Raw genomic sequence first — 19,921 nt, 5'->3', positions numbered from 1 at the left:
TGATAAGTGAAACCGCGATAAAAATCCGTTAAAATAGCGCCACCTCTTTCTAAAACTCCCATCGCACGTACCATCGTCTCGTTCTTTCTCTTCGTCATCTCGACTTGTTGTTCTGAGAGGTTGCAGTTGTCCTGTTTTGTTTCGTTTTTGTTGTTTAATTTTTTTTGGGGAAGCCGTTAGAGGTGCTTGTGGAAAATTTGATGAACCTAAAACGTTCTATCTAAAACTACTCAATAAAAAGGCATACATACGGCTGTTAACAGAATCTTCTTCATTTTGGAAGAATAAAAAATGTCTGTTTTGTGATCCTTATGAGGAACGTTTGATTAATTTACAGAGTTTGAATATGTTGACTAGTTGAAATAATATACGCAATCTGCATAATTGAGTCTCCTTCCGCGCAGTACAGATGTGCGGCGTGTAGGGTTGCCAACATTTTTTGAAAAAAATATAGTATTTTACGGAATAAGTAAAAAATACGTTTATTTTCATAAATCTACCTATATTTGTTTGGATTTTTTGTTTTTTGGATTTTTTGTCATTTTCAGGTTTTTTTTTTTAAAGTAATACGCTATTACATCGGTCGAAAACTAATGTTTGTAAAGTTTCAAAATGAAAGATATGTTTGTTAGATTGCAGTGTTGAAAATATAGTATTATTATTAGCGTATTATATATTTCTTCAATAGTATATAGTACGCAGACCCGAAATATAGTATAATACTATATATATATATATATATATATATATATATATATATATAGTACGGTTGGCAACCCTAGCGGCGTGTGACGATAGAGGGAGGAAAGTGTAGGCTACAACACGTGAGCCTGTCAATGAATAAATAAAGAATACGGCTGCCGACTGCTCCTCTCGCTACTCTCATTTATCTTACCTCACACCTCTGACCTCTGTACCACGCGGGTAAAGACTCAATTATGTGATTATCCTATGAGTACGATGAATTTTGCGTCAAAGTGCCTCTAACGTTGACTCGCATAACACAATAAGTCGTTTGTCACCAGGTCATCACACATTCGAAAAGACTTCTAGATTGTAACTCGAGCCATCCACTTGCCTTACTTGTGTATCTTTCTGTCTATTGAAGGTAGTTTGAACTTTCTCGATGATTATATTGTTGTCGTAGACGTGATCGTCTGTTTGAATCTGTTTTTTTTTTTAATTTTGTTAACCTTTATTTAAATAACGTTGTCTATATATTTCATGGGTGTAAATATGATTGTCCTAAACTTGCATCTGATATAAATATTTTGTATGAGTTGTATAATTTGATTTTTTAACTTATTTACAGAAATGGTCATAAAAAATATAAATTTTAAAATTAATTGAAGTTGCAACACTGACATTTTCTAAAAATTTGACAAGGAGGCCATTATCCTATTTGGCAGGCGAATGTATTAATTAATATAAATAATATTATCATCCTCGACAAAATAATGAATTAATTATTTAATAGCCATATATTGAACAGTTTTAATATTTTGTTTTAGAAAACTACAGACTAAGGAGTTAATTTTATTGACTATAATTTATTTGTGAACATAATTTTAAGTTTGTATTATTAGCAATAATAAATTAGTTGGTTTCACTGTACTGTATTTCAAAATTTGCATGATGTATTTTGTTTTTAATATTGTGGGCCTCTATCAAATGCTTCTTTTTATTATTTAGGCTTCGCTGATAATTTCACAGGTTGCCCTTCCAGTATTCAGTGATTACAGAATTTAAAACAGTTTTATAATAAAATTATGTTATAATATTGGTTTTGTGGTAAATAAAAAAAAATCTATGAACAGAAAATATTTATTTTTGTATTCATTATTGTCGTAGTACCAAATGTTATGATGTATTTTCCTGCCTTTTTATCACAGTACTTAAATATTTAAGTTTAACAGTAATGTTTAATATCGAAAACAATAACAATATACTAAAATAGCAATTTAGCACACTTTGAAAACATATGTTTATGACGATTTATATTTTCATTGTTTTTTGTGTCAAGGCACCATGCTAATTGTTATTAAATATGTTTGTGTTTATTTTAGCACGAGCCATATCTATAATGATGAGAAGGACGGCTCCGATCACAAACACGACCAGAGCAAGTAAGACATTTTTACTGTCACACTAACTTGTCACGCTTTCATTTGACTCAAGCTTCTTCTCTAGCCCTACCCTTCCCTACTACCACCCTACCCCTCCCTATCCCTATCCTATTCCTATTCCTACCGTACCCCTATTAATTCCCAAAAAAAAAACTCCGTAAAATCCATCGTCGTACTTCAAAAAATATTCTAAAAGAAGAATTAGCCAAATCGGTTCAGCCATTCTCGTGATTTGCGCTTAGCAACACATTTCATACATTCATTTTTATATTATAGAATACAGGAATTCTTCCTGATGTACTGCTCAAATCATGTTATATGCTGGTAAACAGTAATTTCTTTGCATTTATTGCTATTTCCAAAAGATTATTTCCTTCGTTACTTAATCGGAAGTAAAATATTCCAGTGCATCAGACGACGCGGGCGCGGGCGAGTGGCCAGAAGTGTACATAACATCGGACCAGCTCGGGGATGAGGCGGTGCTGCTGGGTCTAGGCGCCCTAGAGCCCGACACGTGGGCTGCCGGCGCGCCCAAGGGACTTGCCAAGTGAGTTTGAACTTTATGCCTATAAGGATAAGAGGATTGAAGGAGAACAGTAAGCATACAACACCTAGCAATAATAAACATCCATTCATCCGAAACATTCGTATTTATAATGTAAGTTACACTTGGATTAAAGCAGCAATTATTGATCTATTTTACAATGATTATTTTTTGTTTGTGTAGGTCAATAGGAGATAGAGAAACAAAAAGGCAGGAGCACATATATGAACTCATATTAACAGAAAAACATCATTGTCTTACGATACGGCTCATGCAAAAGGTAATTTTATTTTATCTCCTTAAACTGCTTGATAATACCTAATCCAAAAGGGTACACAGACCACCACAGAAACATCAGGAGAAAGACTTTCCAGTCTCTCTAAATAAATCCCTGAACCGTACGAGTAGATTTCTGTTATTTGGGAGAGTAATGTTCCGATCGGTAGTTGCGTATTTCACATCGCCTTAAGCAAGTTTGCGTGGTAGGGGACGTTCTTTGGATGGTTTCCCGCTGGGGTGACTCTTTCTCTCTCGCAACTCTCTTAGGTGTTTTCATTGTGTTGCAGATGTTCGCGGACGGCATGGCGCGGCTGGCGGTGGTGTCGGAGGCGCAGGTGGCGCGCATGTTCCCGCGGCTGGACGAGCTGTGGGCGCTGCACGCGGCGCTGCTGGCGCGCCTGCGTGCTCGCCAGCGCACGGCGCCGCGCGTGCACACCATCGCCGACATCCTGGCCGACACGTTCGCGCCGCCCGCGCACTACAGGCTCAAGGCCGCCTACGGTAAGCTGCTGGCACCGCGGCATCCAGATCGCGTTTGCGATGACATCGACGCGTTCTCAGAATGACGTGACGTAATGCCTTTGCTACAAGTTTGTAAGTTACATCTTGCAAATAAGAGAAAATTAGTATAACTATGCATTGGAAGTTGTGTGTAATATTTGTATTTGTGTGCGTTCACAGGTGAATTCTGCGCGAGGCACCGAGACGCGGTGGAGGTATTCAAGGAGTGTTGCGCGAGGGAGCCGCGACTGTCGCGGTTTATACGCAAGTGCCAACAGAACCCGCTGCTTAGGAAAAAGGTAATCGACATTTAATAATATAACGTATAACATCACTAATTTTCTAATCCAATCCTTCTAAAACTTTGAAATCAGTAATCGGATTTAAAGTAAGTGATAGATAGAAGTGATAGATAGATTTCTTTCACTTATCCTGCATACGTTTGTGTTTCTGAATTTTTTGATTATTTATTACATAAATATATAACGATAGTGTTTTAACAATATAAATCACTCTCTCCCAGCTCCAATAGATTTCTGATTTTAAATAATACCAAAAAACAAACTTAACAAAAAAGTTGCCAAAATCAGACCTGTTCTTGAGGAGTTCGAGGGAAAATGTTCTATTGATTCCACTTTATGCATATTTAAAAATTAAAAAAAAGCGTGTGTCAGCTCCGACCCACGAATGAGGTTTACTCTTTCAGATCAACTGTCTAAATAGGTGTATGTTGCCCGGCAGCGTACACTATGTACGTCTCAATACTTACGCCTGAAAAGTAAAAGGTGCGCAACCGAGGAGCAGGAGGTCGCGGCTTGCGCGCCCGCCAAAAGCTTCAGGCCAACAGATCTTAAGGAGTAAACTCCAAAAACTGTAATGAAATCTCTTAATCTCTTATTATTACTTCCAGGGAGTACCAGAGTGTGTGCTGTTCGTAGCGCAGAGGCTGACCAAGTACCCGCTGCTGTTGGAGCCGCTACTGAAGACTGCGGGCGAAGACGTCGGAGAGAGAGAAATGTTGCAGAAAGCACTTTGCGGAGTGAAGGTGTGTTTGCAACAACCTTTACTTTGTCATTACATATATTGCTGTTTTTTGATAAGTTAGCCCTTGATGGCGATCTCACCTGATGTTAAGTAACTTGGAAGAGGTAGTACGAGATTCGGCATAAGAAATTTTATAATATTTTACTAATATTATAAACGCGAAAGTTTGTATGGATGTTTGTGTGGAGGTTTGCTATATGCCGCATCTATACTAATATTATAAAGCGGAAGAGTTTGTTTGTTTGTTTGTTTGTTTGTTTGTTTGTTTGTTTGATTGAACGCGCTAATCTCAGGATCTACTGGTCCGATTTCAAAAATACTTTCAGTGATAGATAGCCCATTTATCGAGGAAGGCTACAGGCTATATTTTATTTAAAAAAACATTAGGGATCCTTCCTAAAACTCCAATAATGTAACCCAAGGTGTACATGGCGCCTTCCCAACAGTCTGCTAATTCCCTCAAGCATTGTCATTGCTATTCAAAAGGCCAAGGGGTTGCAAATACAGCAGCGTCATTCACTCGCAGCACACATCATTTTCTACAAAAAATGTCGCGACAGCATATATCTATCTATCTATCTATCTATACTATAATAAAAAGTAGAAATCGAGTGTCTGTACTTTGACCAAATTTAACTAAAATCAAGTTAGGGCGATTAGAAATGAGCAATAGAAAACAAAAATATATTTTTTTATTTTTTTGCCTGTCTGTCTGTCTATCTGCCTGTCTGTCTGTCCTTCTGTCTGTATGTTCGTGCTATTCTCTGGTTCTGCTGAACGGATTTTGACGCGGATTTCACAAATAGATTAAGCAAAGTTCATGGCAACATATAGGCTTTGTTTCATTAAAATCGGACAGATAGAAAAAAGTTATCTTCCTATCTGTCTAGGCTACGGCGGCGCACTTTATTGTGCACCGGCCTTCGGCCGGTGGTTTGTGATATGGCCTCTGATCGTAGCTACGGCTGGGCATTTTACCGATGGACAAAAAACGGAACGCGCGGCCTTCGGCCGCGCACTTTATTGTACACCGGCCTTCGGCCGGGGGTTTTGATATGGCATCTGATCGTGGCTACGGCTGGGCATTTTACCGACGCACAAAAAACGGAACGCGCGACCTTCGGCCGCGCACTTTATTGTACGCCGGCCTTCGTTCGGGGGTTTGTGATGTGGCCTCTGATCGTGGCTATGGCTAGGCATTTTACCGATGCACAAAAAACGAAACGCGCGGCCTTCGGCCGGGGGTTTGTGATATGGCCTCTGTTCGTGGCTACGGCTGGGCATTTTACCGATGCACAAAAAACGGAACGCGCGGCCTTCGGCCGCGCACTTTATTGCGCACCGGCCTTCGGCCGGTGGTTTGTGATAGGGTCTCCGACCGTGGCTAAGGCTGGGCATTTTACCCAAGCACAAAAAACTTCGGCTGGGGTCTTATGATGGGACTACCGACCGTGGTTACGGCTGAGCATTTTACCCAAGCAAAAAAAAACGCGCACTTTATTGTATAGGGGTTATGATTTTGTAGTTTTCATATATAAAAAAATCGAAAATGTAAATAGAAGGGGCGAAGGGTTCGAAAATGTACATCGATTTTCACGCGGACGAAGTCGCGGGCATCTGCTAGTTATATATAACGCCGCAACTACTGAACCGATTTGGCTGAAATTTGGAATGGAAATAGATTTTACTCTGGATTAGCACAGGCTACTTTTGAGCCCGGAAAAGTCCTTGATTCCCGAGGGATTTGTGAAAAACTAAACTTCATGCGGACGAAGTCGCGGGCGTCCGCCAGTTAAGATAAATACTAGATGAGGGTATATATTTCTCATGCCTGATCTTAGAACAATACGTTTATTCTAAGGTTTCTATGCGGCACTGTAACGGAACGCTAAATATCTTGGCGATTGTCTTTGCAGGTTGTGTGGTAATTTTCCCGAAGCCAACCATTCCTTGTCTATACTTGCTTGAGCAAATTTAGAAAATATACAATTGAAAAAATGGTCAATACTCTATTTATATTTAAAACATAACGCTGATGTAATTTCATGTTACAAAGTTGTGTAAATTGGTTTTGTTTAGGAAATCCTAGTGGACGTAGACAACCAAGTGGCAGCTAAAGAAAGGGAAGATCGCAAACTGGAGATCTACCATCGCATCGACGCCAAGTCGTTCGCCAACTTCCGAGGACGCAAGTTCAAGAAAAGTGACATATTGCAAGGCAACAGGAGTCTGAAGTGAGTTTCATATTATCAATCTATATCTGTACTAATATTAAAGCTGAAGAGTTTGTTCGTTTGGTGGAATGCGCTAATCTCAGGAATTACAATGAATCTGTTGACGGAGTATGAAGGCGGAATCTGTCAAAAGATATTCTAATTTTGATATTTGATGATTTTGACGCAATTTTCACAGTAATACAAACAGTAGTACAGTTATCTCTTTCATTGCGTTGGTACGAAAGAGATGGTACTGGAACAACTCCGACGCCATTGGACGAAATTTTGTCTATATTTCTCTTCACTAGCCCTATTAACATGGAGACGACAGGTGTCTCATCCAAATCGTCGAACCGTAGAACGTAACATTTGTTACGATCTATATCGTTTTGTTAAAAATGCATATCGATGTACATATCGATATCAATATACATATAGATTTGTTAAAAATACCCAACAATGATGATTGATGACATCCAAAGGTTCGAAGGCGTGGCAACGCTCATGCAGGGTCGCAGCAAGATGCAGACGCTGCTGGTGATTGTGCTGACCGACGTGCTGTTCTTTCTGCACGACAACAACAACAAGTACACGTTCTTCACTCCTGACAATAAGGTATTACATGATTCTATTTTACTTCTGTTGGACGGTAGAGAACGGGACGGAACCTTCTACGTGTAAAGCCTCAAGTACAGTGCTCGCTTCGACGCTTCGACGAAGTCTGAAGTGAGCCTAGTAATGTAGCGAGGCGAGGTGTGTTCGTATCTCGGATTGCAACGAGTTTTTTGACTCGGGCGCAAAATCGACAACGATCGGATTTGGAGACGGGCTTATTCGGAAGAAGTACAAGATCATTCTGACTGTTTCTAAGCGATTGTGTACCAGCACGCTAAATCGCTTGGCGTCTTTTCCAGTAGGGTGGTAACTAGTAACTACCTCTCTGTTAAGAGGCACAATACCCTTTTGCGCCAGATAGTGCGTCGATAAAGGCTGTTTTATATCCCAAAAAAGACTGAAGTAAAACTTTTTTAGCTCTACCTCTCGACGTCCGTTCGCCTCGACCGATCGCACTTTTCGTAACGCAATCACCACATTACTCCCCGAGTCGAGCGTAAAGAAGTATTATTTAAAAATACAGATTCCTGTGAAAATTTGTGTTTTCAGACTGGCGTAGTGTCACTGTGGAAGCTGCTAGTGCGGGAGAAGGCGGGCGCGGAGGGTCGCGGGCTGTACCTGATATGTAACGGCCCGCCCGAGCCCGAGATGTTCGAGCTGAGGGTGCACCGCCCCAAGGACATCGGCAACTGGATACACGCCATTCGGTACGTCAAGTGTTTGCACTAGCTGCCACATCTTGCAGACTGGCGTAGTGTCACTGTGGAAGCTGCTAGTGCGGGAGAAGGCGGGAAACCCTTATTGGAGCAGTATGGTTTAAACTCGATATCTCTGAAAGTGGAGCCACTTTGAGGGATATCGGAGCTACAACAAACGCGGCCACTTATAGCTAGAAGCAGCGTTTTGTGGCGTAAGTGACGAATCCATAATAATAGTATGAAAACTACTGAAAAAGGGTCGATGTAGGCTTTTTGTGACTGTGGCGTGGCTCCCTCCTGCATGGACACTAAGGTTTAGGTCATGTAAATAGAGAGGCCAGTATGTCTGGAATGCGTAAACAACATAATATCTCGATTACGAGAATGACTAATTGTCGACCAATAGCGGCGGTGTCGAAATAACGTTCTTTCTTTCGTCCCAAAGCAATGAAAGAGAAAGCATTATTTTGGATTCCGCCGCTATTGGTCGACGTTTATTATTTTCTCGTATAAGGTGTGGTGCGCATTTTAGGGCTTCAGGTCGTTAAAATAGACTGATAATGATGAAGTCTTGGATGCAGTGACGTGCATTCCAAAAATGTGCCGCCTACCCAAGAGTAGTCACTACGAACCTGCATTGGAGATGGAATTTTTCATTTCGTAACAAAATTGTACATATAATGCATACCCTATTTAAACACCTTGTGCATACCACTGCGTGGATACAAAACAATGTTTGGCTCAATGATATGTTTCAATATCCAGAGGCGCAGTGCAAAGTTGTCCCGAAGAGGTGGAGGAGGCGGAGGCGGGCGCGGCGGCCACCTCCGCGGAGGAGAGGCAGCGACAGCTGGAGGCGAGACACGAGAACATAAGACTGATTACAGGTACTACATGCTTTCATTTCAATCATTACCACTGTATAGTTGCAGTAGTGTACACTTTATACTCGGACCAATTACCTTTGGACTTGTATCGCACTCAAATTCACCAACAAAGTAGGCTAGTTGACACTTTTTTATTAAATGGTCTTAAATTGTGCATTCTAGTAGATGATTTCATGAAAATTACAATTTTTAAATATTTTTTTGACAATATGAGACCAAACGCTGTCGGCCATGATGGTCTATCTCTAATTCTATATTTTAACTGTTTCATGAAGTCACGTTAACAACAAAATTCATAGTCAATAATTAGTTAGACGTTAATTCCTTGAGTGATATCAACTAACATCGTGACGTCACAAAATGGACGACAGCGTATTTGACGTTTGAAAAAATTTAATAAATACATATCTTTTAAAATTAAGTTTTTATGAAATCCCTAACTATTATTAATTGATATCGATACATTTCGGATCGAAAATATTTAACATATATAAATATATTTTGTGTCCTTACAATACAAACTATAAATTTAAATCGTAATACACACACGTGTAATTTTAACATAATGAAACATTGATTCTATAGGCACGTTAGTTCGTGATCATATGCTAGATCGTGATCATATGCTTTTGACAGAAGGGTAACGTCAAACGAGGCAGGTCCTATGGCAATTAGTCTGAGACTTCATAGATCTTTAAATACACTGCCTTACTGAGCACTCAATACAAACTTGTATTGGAGAAAGAGTTTACCATTTTGTAGGTACAATTTGCATGTACAGTTACCTGATTTAAAACGCACGGCAGTGTACTGTCAGGGGTCTTAGGGTATTGGAATAAAAAAGTTTTTCTTTTACAAGTTGGGTTAACAATGGATCTTCCATTTTAACACCCGCACATAGCTGTACTAATATTAGTCAAAATATAATATAAGTACTAAATAAAATACTAGTCAAAATAAAATTTCTATTTCATAATTTTATTTTCTTCAATAAGGCTTCGCATTTATTATATGCATTTAATACAAGCCAGTCCTCAAGTAATATTTTTTATCAAATAATAATTTGCTCTATTAGGGTGGAATTGGTCATGTATAGTCCATCGTTCGTCGTTGTCCGTCAGTCGGTCATGTTTTCTATATACTCATTTTTTAATACTGTACCTTTATGTATGTACTGTACGTATTTGTCAATACGTTTTTTAAGGAGTATAGTTACCAAATGGACTTAGACAAAATGTTCTTTAATTCAACAAAAAGCAAAAGTAATAAACTTTCCAACCATTTTACTTTAATTAGCCAAAATAGATAATCATCTTAATTTTTGCACAGATGAAACACCTTGGTGGCATATCGAAGGTAGATTTACTTGTAAATTGGGTTCTCGTAGCATTGCAGCATGGTTTCCCTTTGTCCCAGTTAATATTACGATATTTTGGAGCCCATCTGTCTATGTCTCTTCTCATAAATTGTGTGAAGTCCAGTAGAAAGTTAGATATTACATGTATAACACCCGGAACGGAACTCTATGCCATAAGATCTTATTCCTTAAGATAAACTTTTAACTTACTTGTAACAAATATCTTAAACTACTAAACATTAATATTTCTTGAAGTAATGTTGTAATTGTTTGAAACTTTGACCTTCATTGCCCTTGACTATAGTTCTGTAGCGTTTATGTGTTTTAATTTTAAAACTTATTGTTGGATAATTATTACATACAACTCCTACAGTTCCTTGATCCTTCCCTCTCCTAGCTTCATTAAAGCAAGTCCTAGGAGAACAATATTACATATTACAATGAAATTAATTTTATGAAAAGGATTTCCATAGAATTAATTAGGAAAATAAAATTAATTATTGAAACTTTTGCGCTGTTATTAATTAAAATTAATAAGATTTTAGTAAATTGGATTTTGTGTGGTATGTGAATTAACATTTACAGTATGCAGGTGTAGTGCAGTTGCCTGTCTTTTTAATACTTATATAAGATGGATTCAAAACATTCAAATAAAAAAATCCCTTTTAATATTACCTGTTTTGTAAAATTAAAATTAAGAGCTTTTTTTAATTGCATAATTATATAAATAAATCTAGTACAAATTTTATTTGCTAAATTGGACTAGAAAGAGTGGAAAACCATGGCCAATTTATTAATAAAATGAAATAAAAAAATTATACACAAATAAATTAATCTTTATTCTTCTTTCTGGTATCACTAGAGGCTTTACGAGCGAAGGACCGCGAACACGCGCAGCTGCTAGAAGAGAAAATGGCGCTTCACATGAAGATGGTGGGCCACACTGGCTCGACCACGCTGGATGTTCCTAACACTGGTAACTGTCACTTTGTTCAGCATAAATCATTTTAATTCTGCAACGGTTCCAGTCAACAAGATTACAAATGATCGCCTGCATCGTGAACTAAAAATTAAGACTATAAAGACAAAAGTTGCACACTCAATGAAAACATACCAAAAGCGTATTCGTAAACATCCAAATCAACTTGCAAGGAAACTAATGATGAAGAAACCTGGTACAACTTTCAAAAGGCTCAAGAGACGAGCACCACAAGATGTCATGAAACACACACTACACTATTATATTTGGGCGAATCACTGGATTTTGCACCGAACACGTCTTAATACAAATACTTAAAATCCCTCTGAATGTTTCACGACAGATTGCTGGAATACTGAGAGTTTAAAAAAAAATCATTATAGTAGTTTTGTGTTAAAATGAAAATAACGAAATTGCCCGTACTGTGGCGATTTCGTTACTTATGTTAGGACACACTAAAAACAGAAAAATAATATCTTTGATTAGAATCTTTAGTATGTCTATCGGCGTCACTGAATGAGTATGATGTGATAATAAAGGGTATGTTTGTCAGGTGTGTCGTCAGTGTTTCCGGGCGGGCTCGTGTTCCCGGACTACGTGCGGCTGGCGGCGCCGTCCCCGGACACGCACGCGCTGTGGCAAGAAGTTTGCAAAGTTGTCAAGGTACTAAAGTATGCGTAACATGCGACCAACGTCCCTCCGTTCAAAGCTAACGCTTTATAAAACCACGAACCGTCCGATCTAGCTAATGTAGTGTTTGCCCACCGTCCCAAAACGACCCTTAAGCCGCCCCAAACATTGCAAAACCGGTTTGTGCGCAATAACGACCTCTATAGAGACTAGATTTACCTTCAATAGCTAGTTACATGAAAAAGCTCTCTCGAAACTATTTCGACAGAGCTGCCATCCATCCCAACCAACTAGTAGTTGAGGCCAGCAACTACACTCCCAACCTTAACGCTAACTTCAAGCAGAGGCGTCCCAAAAACGTTCTTTACGATCCAGACGACCGACAATGCTTCCCGGGCAACACAATCACAAGCTGCACAGCGTCTTATTTGGCAAGGAATCAAATTTGACATTATTTGTGAATTTGAAACTAATAGAGTCGAAGTTTGTGACATAACGACAATAACTTTTAATGTTCGTCTGTAGTTCAGTACAGACACTATATACTATAGAGGACATACAAGAACAGATAGAGTGAGTTTTTTTGTAATATAAATAAACATGTATTGCAGGACGCCCTCGAAGCGTCAAGCAGCGGGTGGGCGCAGCTGGCGGGCGGCGCGGCCCTGGGGCGCAGCACCAGCTCGGCGGGCGAGCGCCACTCCGCCACCTACCAGAGCCCGGCGCTGCCGCGGCGCGCCGACACCTTCGCCGGATTCGACGCGCAGCAGCACCGAGGTACAACACCACAATAGCCCATCATCCGATAACTAAGTCTTTGTCCAGAAGGGGCGAATTCGTCGAAAATCGTATCGCGCGAAATCATACGCGCGTTGTCGAACTACTAGACACCAATACATCTCGTCCACAAGCATCGCGCGAATTCTAAGAGACTCGGACGCAGACTAACGACGCGCGCTTGATTCGCGTGTATTGCGCACTTATCGAGATACTAACTTCGCGCGTTAACTCTAGAGCGAACTCCATGTTTCGTACTGAATTCCTCCCCAAATGCTCGCCCGTTGATACGCCTTGTGGACGCAACGGTCGCGCGTAATACGCGCGAGAGAATTGCGGCAAATTCGTCCTTTCTGGTCTGAGCCTTGCAATATGTGGCTCCTTACAAAATAGGCCATCAGGCCATAATCTATCATTTTGGGCAAAAGCGGATTGGCCCCATGACAGTTCACAATTTGCTTCCTTTGATATAAGCTAACGAAATATGATATAGTACATATCTCGTGCATTGTACAACATTGGCTGGTTTGTTTCTATCCCTTGATATCTGCCAAGGAGATAGATACATTGTGTCTGTGTAGTGTCATGTGCGGCAGCACTATCCCGTGGGAGACTTTAATTTCTCATCAAACTTGACATGCCAGGTGTAATCGCAATTACGTCACAATGCAGTTAAAAGTTACAATACAGTCGTTACGAACGTTACCTGCACGGCAACAGCTCCATGCGTACACGCCATTTCTATTACATTGTTATTCTATGGCTTTATGATTTGTATGGTCTCATAGATGTGTTGTTGCAGGCGTGGCAGTGCGCACGTCGACGTCGGACACGCCGCCCGAGGCGCGCGCCGGTGCGGCGGGCGAGGCGGGGGAGGTGCGCGGGCGGGACGAGGCGGACGCGGCGCTCAAGCTGCAGCACGCCATATACACGCTCGCCTGCATCGTGTGGCAGCAGCTCACCACCATACACAGGTGATCACTCACTCACACGCCTCTAAACAATACTTAAAAATACATTATTTATGTGTATGTGACTCGATAAACCTTTAGCTGGCTTAGATATGGTAGAATTTTACACTCAGTGCTACACTTTCACGAATTTACAAATGTCAACCTATAGCTCAACCAGAATCGTTATCTCTTTTATTGAGTTACGAGCAAGATGAAAGAGAGAAAGAGAGGGAGTAGTACTAATCTGCCGCCATAGTCGATTATTTCCTATTCTTTTCATGTTACATTTTATCTATTTGAATAACCGAAATAATTCAAAATAACAAGAAGTTTGTTTAACAAAGCAGGAGTTTATTGTGCTATTTGGTGACATAAATGACTATACTAGCCATATGACTATGCGATAATGCAAACGACATCTAATTATTATTACCGGATCAGCTGATTACCTCGGTCACAATTGTGTACCTACTACGAGTACTTACCGAAATAAACCCAGCACACTTCCATAGAAAGGTACGAATAATAACACAACACACCAAGCGAATCACAATTTACACTATAAAAACAGACAAGTTGTGTAAATTACCAAAAATAAACAGCGAAACATTGTCACCCGACCGTTAATCAGTGCATACTAATACAACATCTTGACCTTGAGTGATTGATGCGCGCGCTCTGTCGCCCGGCCGAACTACAAACCGGTTTTGCACAACTACATTCGAGTTATTGGCATTATTAAAGAATACTAACAATCTAATGAGGAGAATATTACTCGGAGTTGCAATTATATATTAAATTCGCGCTTTCATAGTAAGCAGAATAATAATTTCCATTTATTATATGAATTGAAGATTCATTATTTAATAGAATAATTTAAATTTGAAGATTTTATTTCTTAGTTAAAAATACTATAGTAAAAATGTCTAGCAGGGCAAAACGAAATACAGTCTGCTCAATTTGTACTCACACAATAAAAACATCAGAACACTTGCTTTGCACTGTTTGTAATAACATACTGGACTTGAAATGTGCTAATGTCACACAAAAGAGGTTTAAAACTATGTCGGTGGGTACAAAAACGAAATGGAAATGCCAAGACTGCAAAAAAAACCAACAGACCACAAAAACATCAAACATACTTTGCCCGTTATCGAACCTAAAAGAAAACGTAACATCAAAAAGGACTGTCAAACATAACCAGTCTCTGGACAATGTTACATGTAGTTCAATAGACGATTTGCATTATTCAACTTTGCGGGATACTAGTACGTGCAGTTTACCTGATATTTCTACGGCAGATAACTCAGAGGTAGTTGATTTAAAACAGGAAATTACGTCACTATCTGTACAACTAGAAAGCGCTCATGATGAAATTATGAAACTAAAGATGGAAAACGCAAACTTAAAGAAACGTATAGAGGAAAATGAAAAACAAATAATAAATTACAAGACATTACAAAATGATAAATTTAGCCCTGGAATCTCGACACCAAAAATATCAAAAAAACGAACGACGAAGCTTACACCATTAAAAAACAAAACTAAATCACAGGCAACTGGATCTCCTACAATCAATAACGAGTATCACTCTACACCATCTTCGAATATCGGAAAAGATATGATTGTAGATATAGAACCTATACTATTACAAGAACAAACTACGCCAGAATCTAAAACTGAAAATAATCCAGTGGAAAAACATACCATGAACCAGTCTTTACCTGACAAAATTACAAAAACAGATAACGGTATGCACAAAATTAACCCAGGAACAGGAATAATAAATAAGCGAAAAATTATTATTTTAAGCGACAATGAGATTAGTGTTGGCCTCGGAGAGAGGATGACAAATTATCTAGAGTCTTTAGGCAAAAATGACTTTGTGGTAACCTGCTTCACTAGACACAATGTATCTACTGATAATATCCTAGACACCTGTATGACACTCTCTTCAGAACTGACTTCAGAAGACTATATTGTTATATTGGCAGGGCAAAATGAAAGTAATTGCAATGTTATTATAAATAATATCTATTCTGCGTTTCGTACTTTAAAAAATACCAATGTTTTCTTATTAAATGTATTTAAAAATAATTATCTGAATGAATATAAATTAAACCACTCGTTAAGAACTATAATAAATAACTTTAAAAATGTGCAATATATAAGTTTACAGTCCGAAAACAATTTCAAACATACTTTTTGTAATTCTGTATACCATGCTATAAGTTGTAGAGAATATGAACGTCTATATCTTAGATCAATTACAACTGCTATGGAAAACTATAAAAATAATCTTCAGATTTCTACTCAGCCAAAAAAAGGGACTATACCTTTTTATTTTATGTCAATGAATAAATCGATTAATAAGGTTAACAATTGCACTGAAATCAGCAGTTTACGCAAAGGTACAATTCCTTACTACTTTAAAAGATTAAACAGCTATAGTAAAGTCAGTACAAATAAACTGAATTTTCGGGAAAGTTTGGCATCTTTCACCAAAATATAGCCGGTGTATTAAACAAATCTGATAACATTAATCTGAATATTTCAATTTTTCAAGATAAATTAATTAATATTGATGTTATCTGTCTCTCAGAAACGTCTTTATTACCGGGACATGAAACCAACATTTGTATCGATAACTTTAATGTTGCAGCTTATTTTTGTAGGAAAAAAGTTAAAAGAGGTGGTGTCTGTATTTTAACTAAACGCGGAATTGAAGCTGATGAAATAATAAGCTTAAATGATACCGCACAAGAAAATGATTTCGAATGTTGTGGTATATATATAAAAGAAATAAACCTTATAATAATATGTCTATATAGAACACCAAAGTCAAATGTAAATATATTTCTTGACAAATTAAATTCAATACTATATAATTTGACGAATAAATTTAATGAATATAAATTAGTTATTTGTGGTGACATAAACATAAACACTCTTAACAATAATTCTATTACAAAATCGTATAATGATATATTAAATAACTACAATATTATACATAAAATACGAAAGCCTACTAGAATTACATCACGAAGTAAATCTTGTATTGACCACATAATTACTAATATTAACGAATCGATAGGACAATTACATAATTTATGTTTATCTGACCATAATACTGCACAAACATTACATTTTGATGTTAATAGCATCAAAGAAAAGAATAGCTCAAAAACCTACATGCACAAAAGAGACTACTCGAAGGAAAATGTTCATATATTTGTAAACTGTATGCGAAGTCTGTCTTTCAACGATGTATTAGAAGAACGAGATACAAATAAAGCGTTTAATCTTTTACACGATACATTAATATTATTCCACGGATTGTGCTTTCCTTTTATAAGAATCTCAATTAGAAACAACGGAATTGGTGGTGCAAGATGGATCACAAAAGGCCTTAAAATAAGTACCAAACGTAAACGTAAATTACATTATGAATCTTGCATAAAGCGTAATATAACAGTTACACAAATCTATAAAAAATATTCCCACATACTGCGGCGATGTATTTATTACAGACAGCGTGAGTGTAACAAAAAATATATTAATCAAGCCAAAAATGTATGTAGTGCAACGTGGAATATTATTAAAAATAAAGTAGGTAAAGATTACCGAAACCAAAATATTAAATTCATTACTGATAATGGAGTAAAAGTAACAAACCCTAGGAAAATATGTGACATACTTAATAGACATTACATAACGACATCAAATATATTACATAAGAACTTTACGAATAAAATAGGAAATATTATAAACACCAACTCCAATAACATGTATTGTGCACCTACAGATCACACTGAAGTGAGAAAAATAATTATGAATTTAAAAAATACTAGTTCAACAGGGTATGACGAACTAAATACCCACTTATTAAAATGCTCGTCTAATAGTTTATCCCAACCTTTATCTCATGTGATTAATTTAAGTATTGAACACGGTGTATTTCCAGATAGACTTAAATTATCGATCATAAAGCCTCTCTACAAAAAAGGTAGGAAAGATGAAGCAAATAATTATAGACCTATCGCGTTAATCCCGGTTTTATCTAAGATATTCGAAAAGGTTATTTACTACAGAATAAATAACTTTGCGGAGCGTTTCAATATTTATAATAGCGTCCAGCATGGATTCAGAAAGAATAAGACCACTACAACTGCTATGTTTGAGTTAGTAAAGATAATAATAGAATCAGTAGACAAAGGAAACTCAGCAACTGTTATTTTTTTAGACATGTCTAAGGCATTTGATTTGGTCCATCATCAGAAATTATTATGTAAACTAGAACATTATGGACTACGTGGGAATGTGCATGAATGGCTCAGGTCATACCTAAGTAATAGGAAGCAAAAAACCGTTGTACAAAAGCAAGTAGGAGAAAATATATGTCTATACGAATCACAATATGTCAATAATGATTATGGTGTCCCTCAGGGTAGCATATTGGGTCCATTACTGTTTCTATTATATATTAATGACCTTTCTGTAAATATATCACACCCTTCTATTCTTTTCGCTGATGACACCACAGTAATTATACCTTGTGAAGACAAACGGACACATGAAACTGAAGTAAACACTTCACTGAGGGAAACTGTAAACTGGTTAGAGAACAATAATCTAAGCGTAAATATCAAGAAAACCAAGTGTATACAATTTAAGACTAAAAGAGGACAAAATCAGACACTTGACATTGAATTTAATAATGAAATTATTGACATTGCTTATTGTACAAATTTTTTTTTAGGAATTAAGTTTGACGAGCATTGCGATTTTAAAAATCATATTGAGGACATTTGTGGTAAAATTAATAAGTTTATACACCCCTTACGTCGCCTTAGACGAACCGTTTCCATTGATGCTGCACTGACAGCCTACCATGGCTATGTCATGTCTGTGCTGCGTTACGGAATCGTAATATGGGGAAACTCTGTAAGTATAAACAAACTGTTTGTAACACAAAAAAAGTGTATTAGAAGCATTTTTCTTATGGAGCAGACTGATTCATGTAGGCCTATATTTGAGACCCATAACCTACTTACACTACCATGTTTATATATTTATGAAGCGTCAGTTTTCGTACATCGGCACTTAGAATATTTCAAAATAAATGAAAATCCACGGAAAAGAAATAAGGTTCGGTTATGTCAAACGCAATATAAATTAAAACAGTCATTAAAATCACCTCATGCCATGTGCGTTAAAATATATAACAAATTAGATGAAGGTTTAAAAAACCAAACTACTCGCAATTTTAAAACCAATCTCTTTCGCTGGCTGTGTAGTAAAACATTTTATTCAGTACATGAATTTCTTGCTAATAAATTATAATCATTGTCTGACATTCTAATATTACGACTAATGCTTGACTTTCTTTTAATCTATAATTATTCTATTTTTTAATTATTATTTACCGTGTATTATGTACTCTGACGTAGACTAAATTTCGTTTTGACATGTATGCTTATTTCAAATTTAAATTGTATCACTAAATTAAAACAATTGTATGATTGTGGGTAAGTAATATATACTCAAACAATCATATAAATTGTAAAATTTGCGCGCCATTTGTATGGCAATACACTGTGACTTTATATTTTGTATGTCCATCTTGTATATTTATTAAGTGTATTAAGGCAAATAAAGTTCATTTTTCATTTCATTTCATTTCATTTCTATTCACGTGAATCGCATATTACGCCTACTTTGTGATCGAGGCAAAATATTTTGACTGTATCATGTATGTATTAACGCCACACACGCATACTCCAACAGCTTGGAGGCGCAAGTGTGCGCGTGGCGGTCGGTGGGCGCGGGCGGCGCGGGGCGGGCGCACGACGCGCAGCTGGAGGAGTTGCGGCACGCGCAGGCGCGCCTCACCGCCGAGCGGGCCAACTGGGAGGCGCAGAGGGCAGCCGACCGAGATGCGCTCGAACATGGTAAGTTCTTACAGACTAAGACAGTGGAGTTCTATACCACTATAAGCACAAGATAAACTACTCCGGCTCGAAGGACCAATATTTTGGTCCTTCGAGCCGAATTAATCATGATGTTTTTGTGCAGCTGTGCGGATGATATTCAATGACGAAAATTTTTCATTTTATTGAATTATTAGTATTTCCTGATAATTTGATAATGATGTTATGAGTACGCATTGCGAAGCGGACCGTAAGGCAGTAATGTAGTTTTTGGTATATGGTCGTAAATTGTCTACGCAGCGTGTTTGGTTGCACGCAGTAAACTAAACAAAAGTAGATTATTTTTGAATAACATCGTTACATTCATACATTAAGGTTTGCTAAG

At 37.7% G+C, this 19,921-nt stretch overlaps 1 protein-coding gene across 4 annotated transcripts in view; it reads left to right on the top strand.

The window, feature by feature from the left end:
- Positions 1–19,921, top strand: part of LOC112045559 (rho guanine nucleotide exchange factor 28) — a 71,858-nt gene that overhangs the window by 33,680 nt on the left and 18,257 nt on the right. For all 4 annotated transcript variants that reach the window (XM_052884478.1, XM_052884472.1, XM_024081790.2 and 1 more), the window contains 15 exons: positions 2,067–2,126; positions 2,533–2,673; positions 2,854–2,950; positions 3,237–3,450; positions 3,631–3,749; positions 4,361–4,495; positions 6,574–6,728; positions 7,193–7,325; positions 7,875–8,032; positions 8,789–8,910; positions 11,130–11,243; positions 11,800–11,909; positions 12,488–12,653; positions 13,456–13,627; positions 19,394–19,557. In XM_052884478.1, the coding sequence (XP_052740438.1) occupies positions 2,067–2,126; positions 2,533–2,673; positions 2,854–2,950; positions 3,237–3,450; positions 3,631–3,749; positions 4,361–4,495; positions 6,574–6,728; positions 7,193–7,325; positions 7,875–8,032; positions 8,789–8,910; positions 11,130–11,243; positions 11,800–11,909; positions 12,488–12,653; positions 13,456–13,627; positions 19,394–19,557 (2,060 nt within the window). The remainder of the gene's footprint in view (positions 1–2,066; positions 2,127–2,532; positions 2,674–2,853; positions 2,951–3,236; positions 3,451–3,630; positions 3,750–4,360; positions 4,496–6,573; positions 6,729–7,192; positions 7,326–7,874; positions 8,033–8,788; positions 8,911–11,129; positions 11,244–11,799; positions 11,910–12,487; positions 12,654–13,455; positions 13,628–19,393; positions 19,558–19,921) is intronic.

Source organism: Bicyclus anynana, chromosome 2 (assembly GCF_947172395.1).
Source record: "Bicyclus anynana chromosome 2, ilBicAnyn1.1, whole genome shotgun sequence".
Classification (NCBI taxonomy): Eukaryota; Metazoa; Arthropoda; class Insecta; order Lepidoptera; family Nymphalidae; genus Bicyclus; species Bicyclus anynana.
The sequence above is the reverse complement of the archived record's forward strand: the minus strand, read 5'-3'. Positions and strand labels throughout refer to the sequence as shown.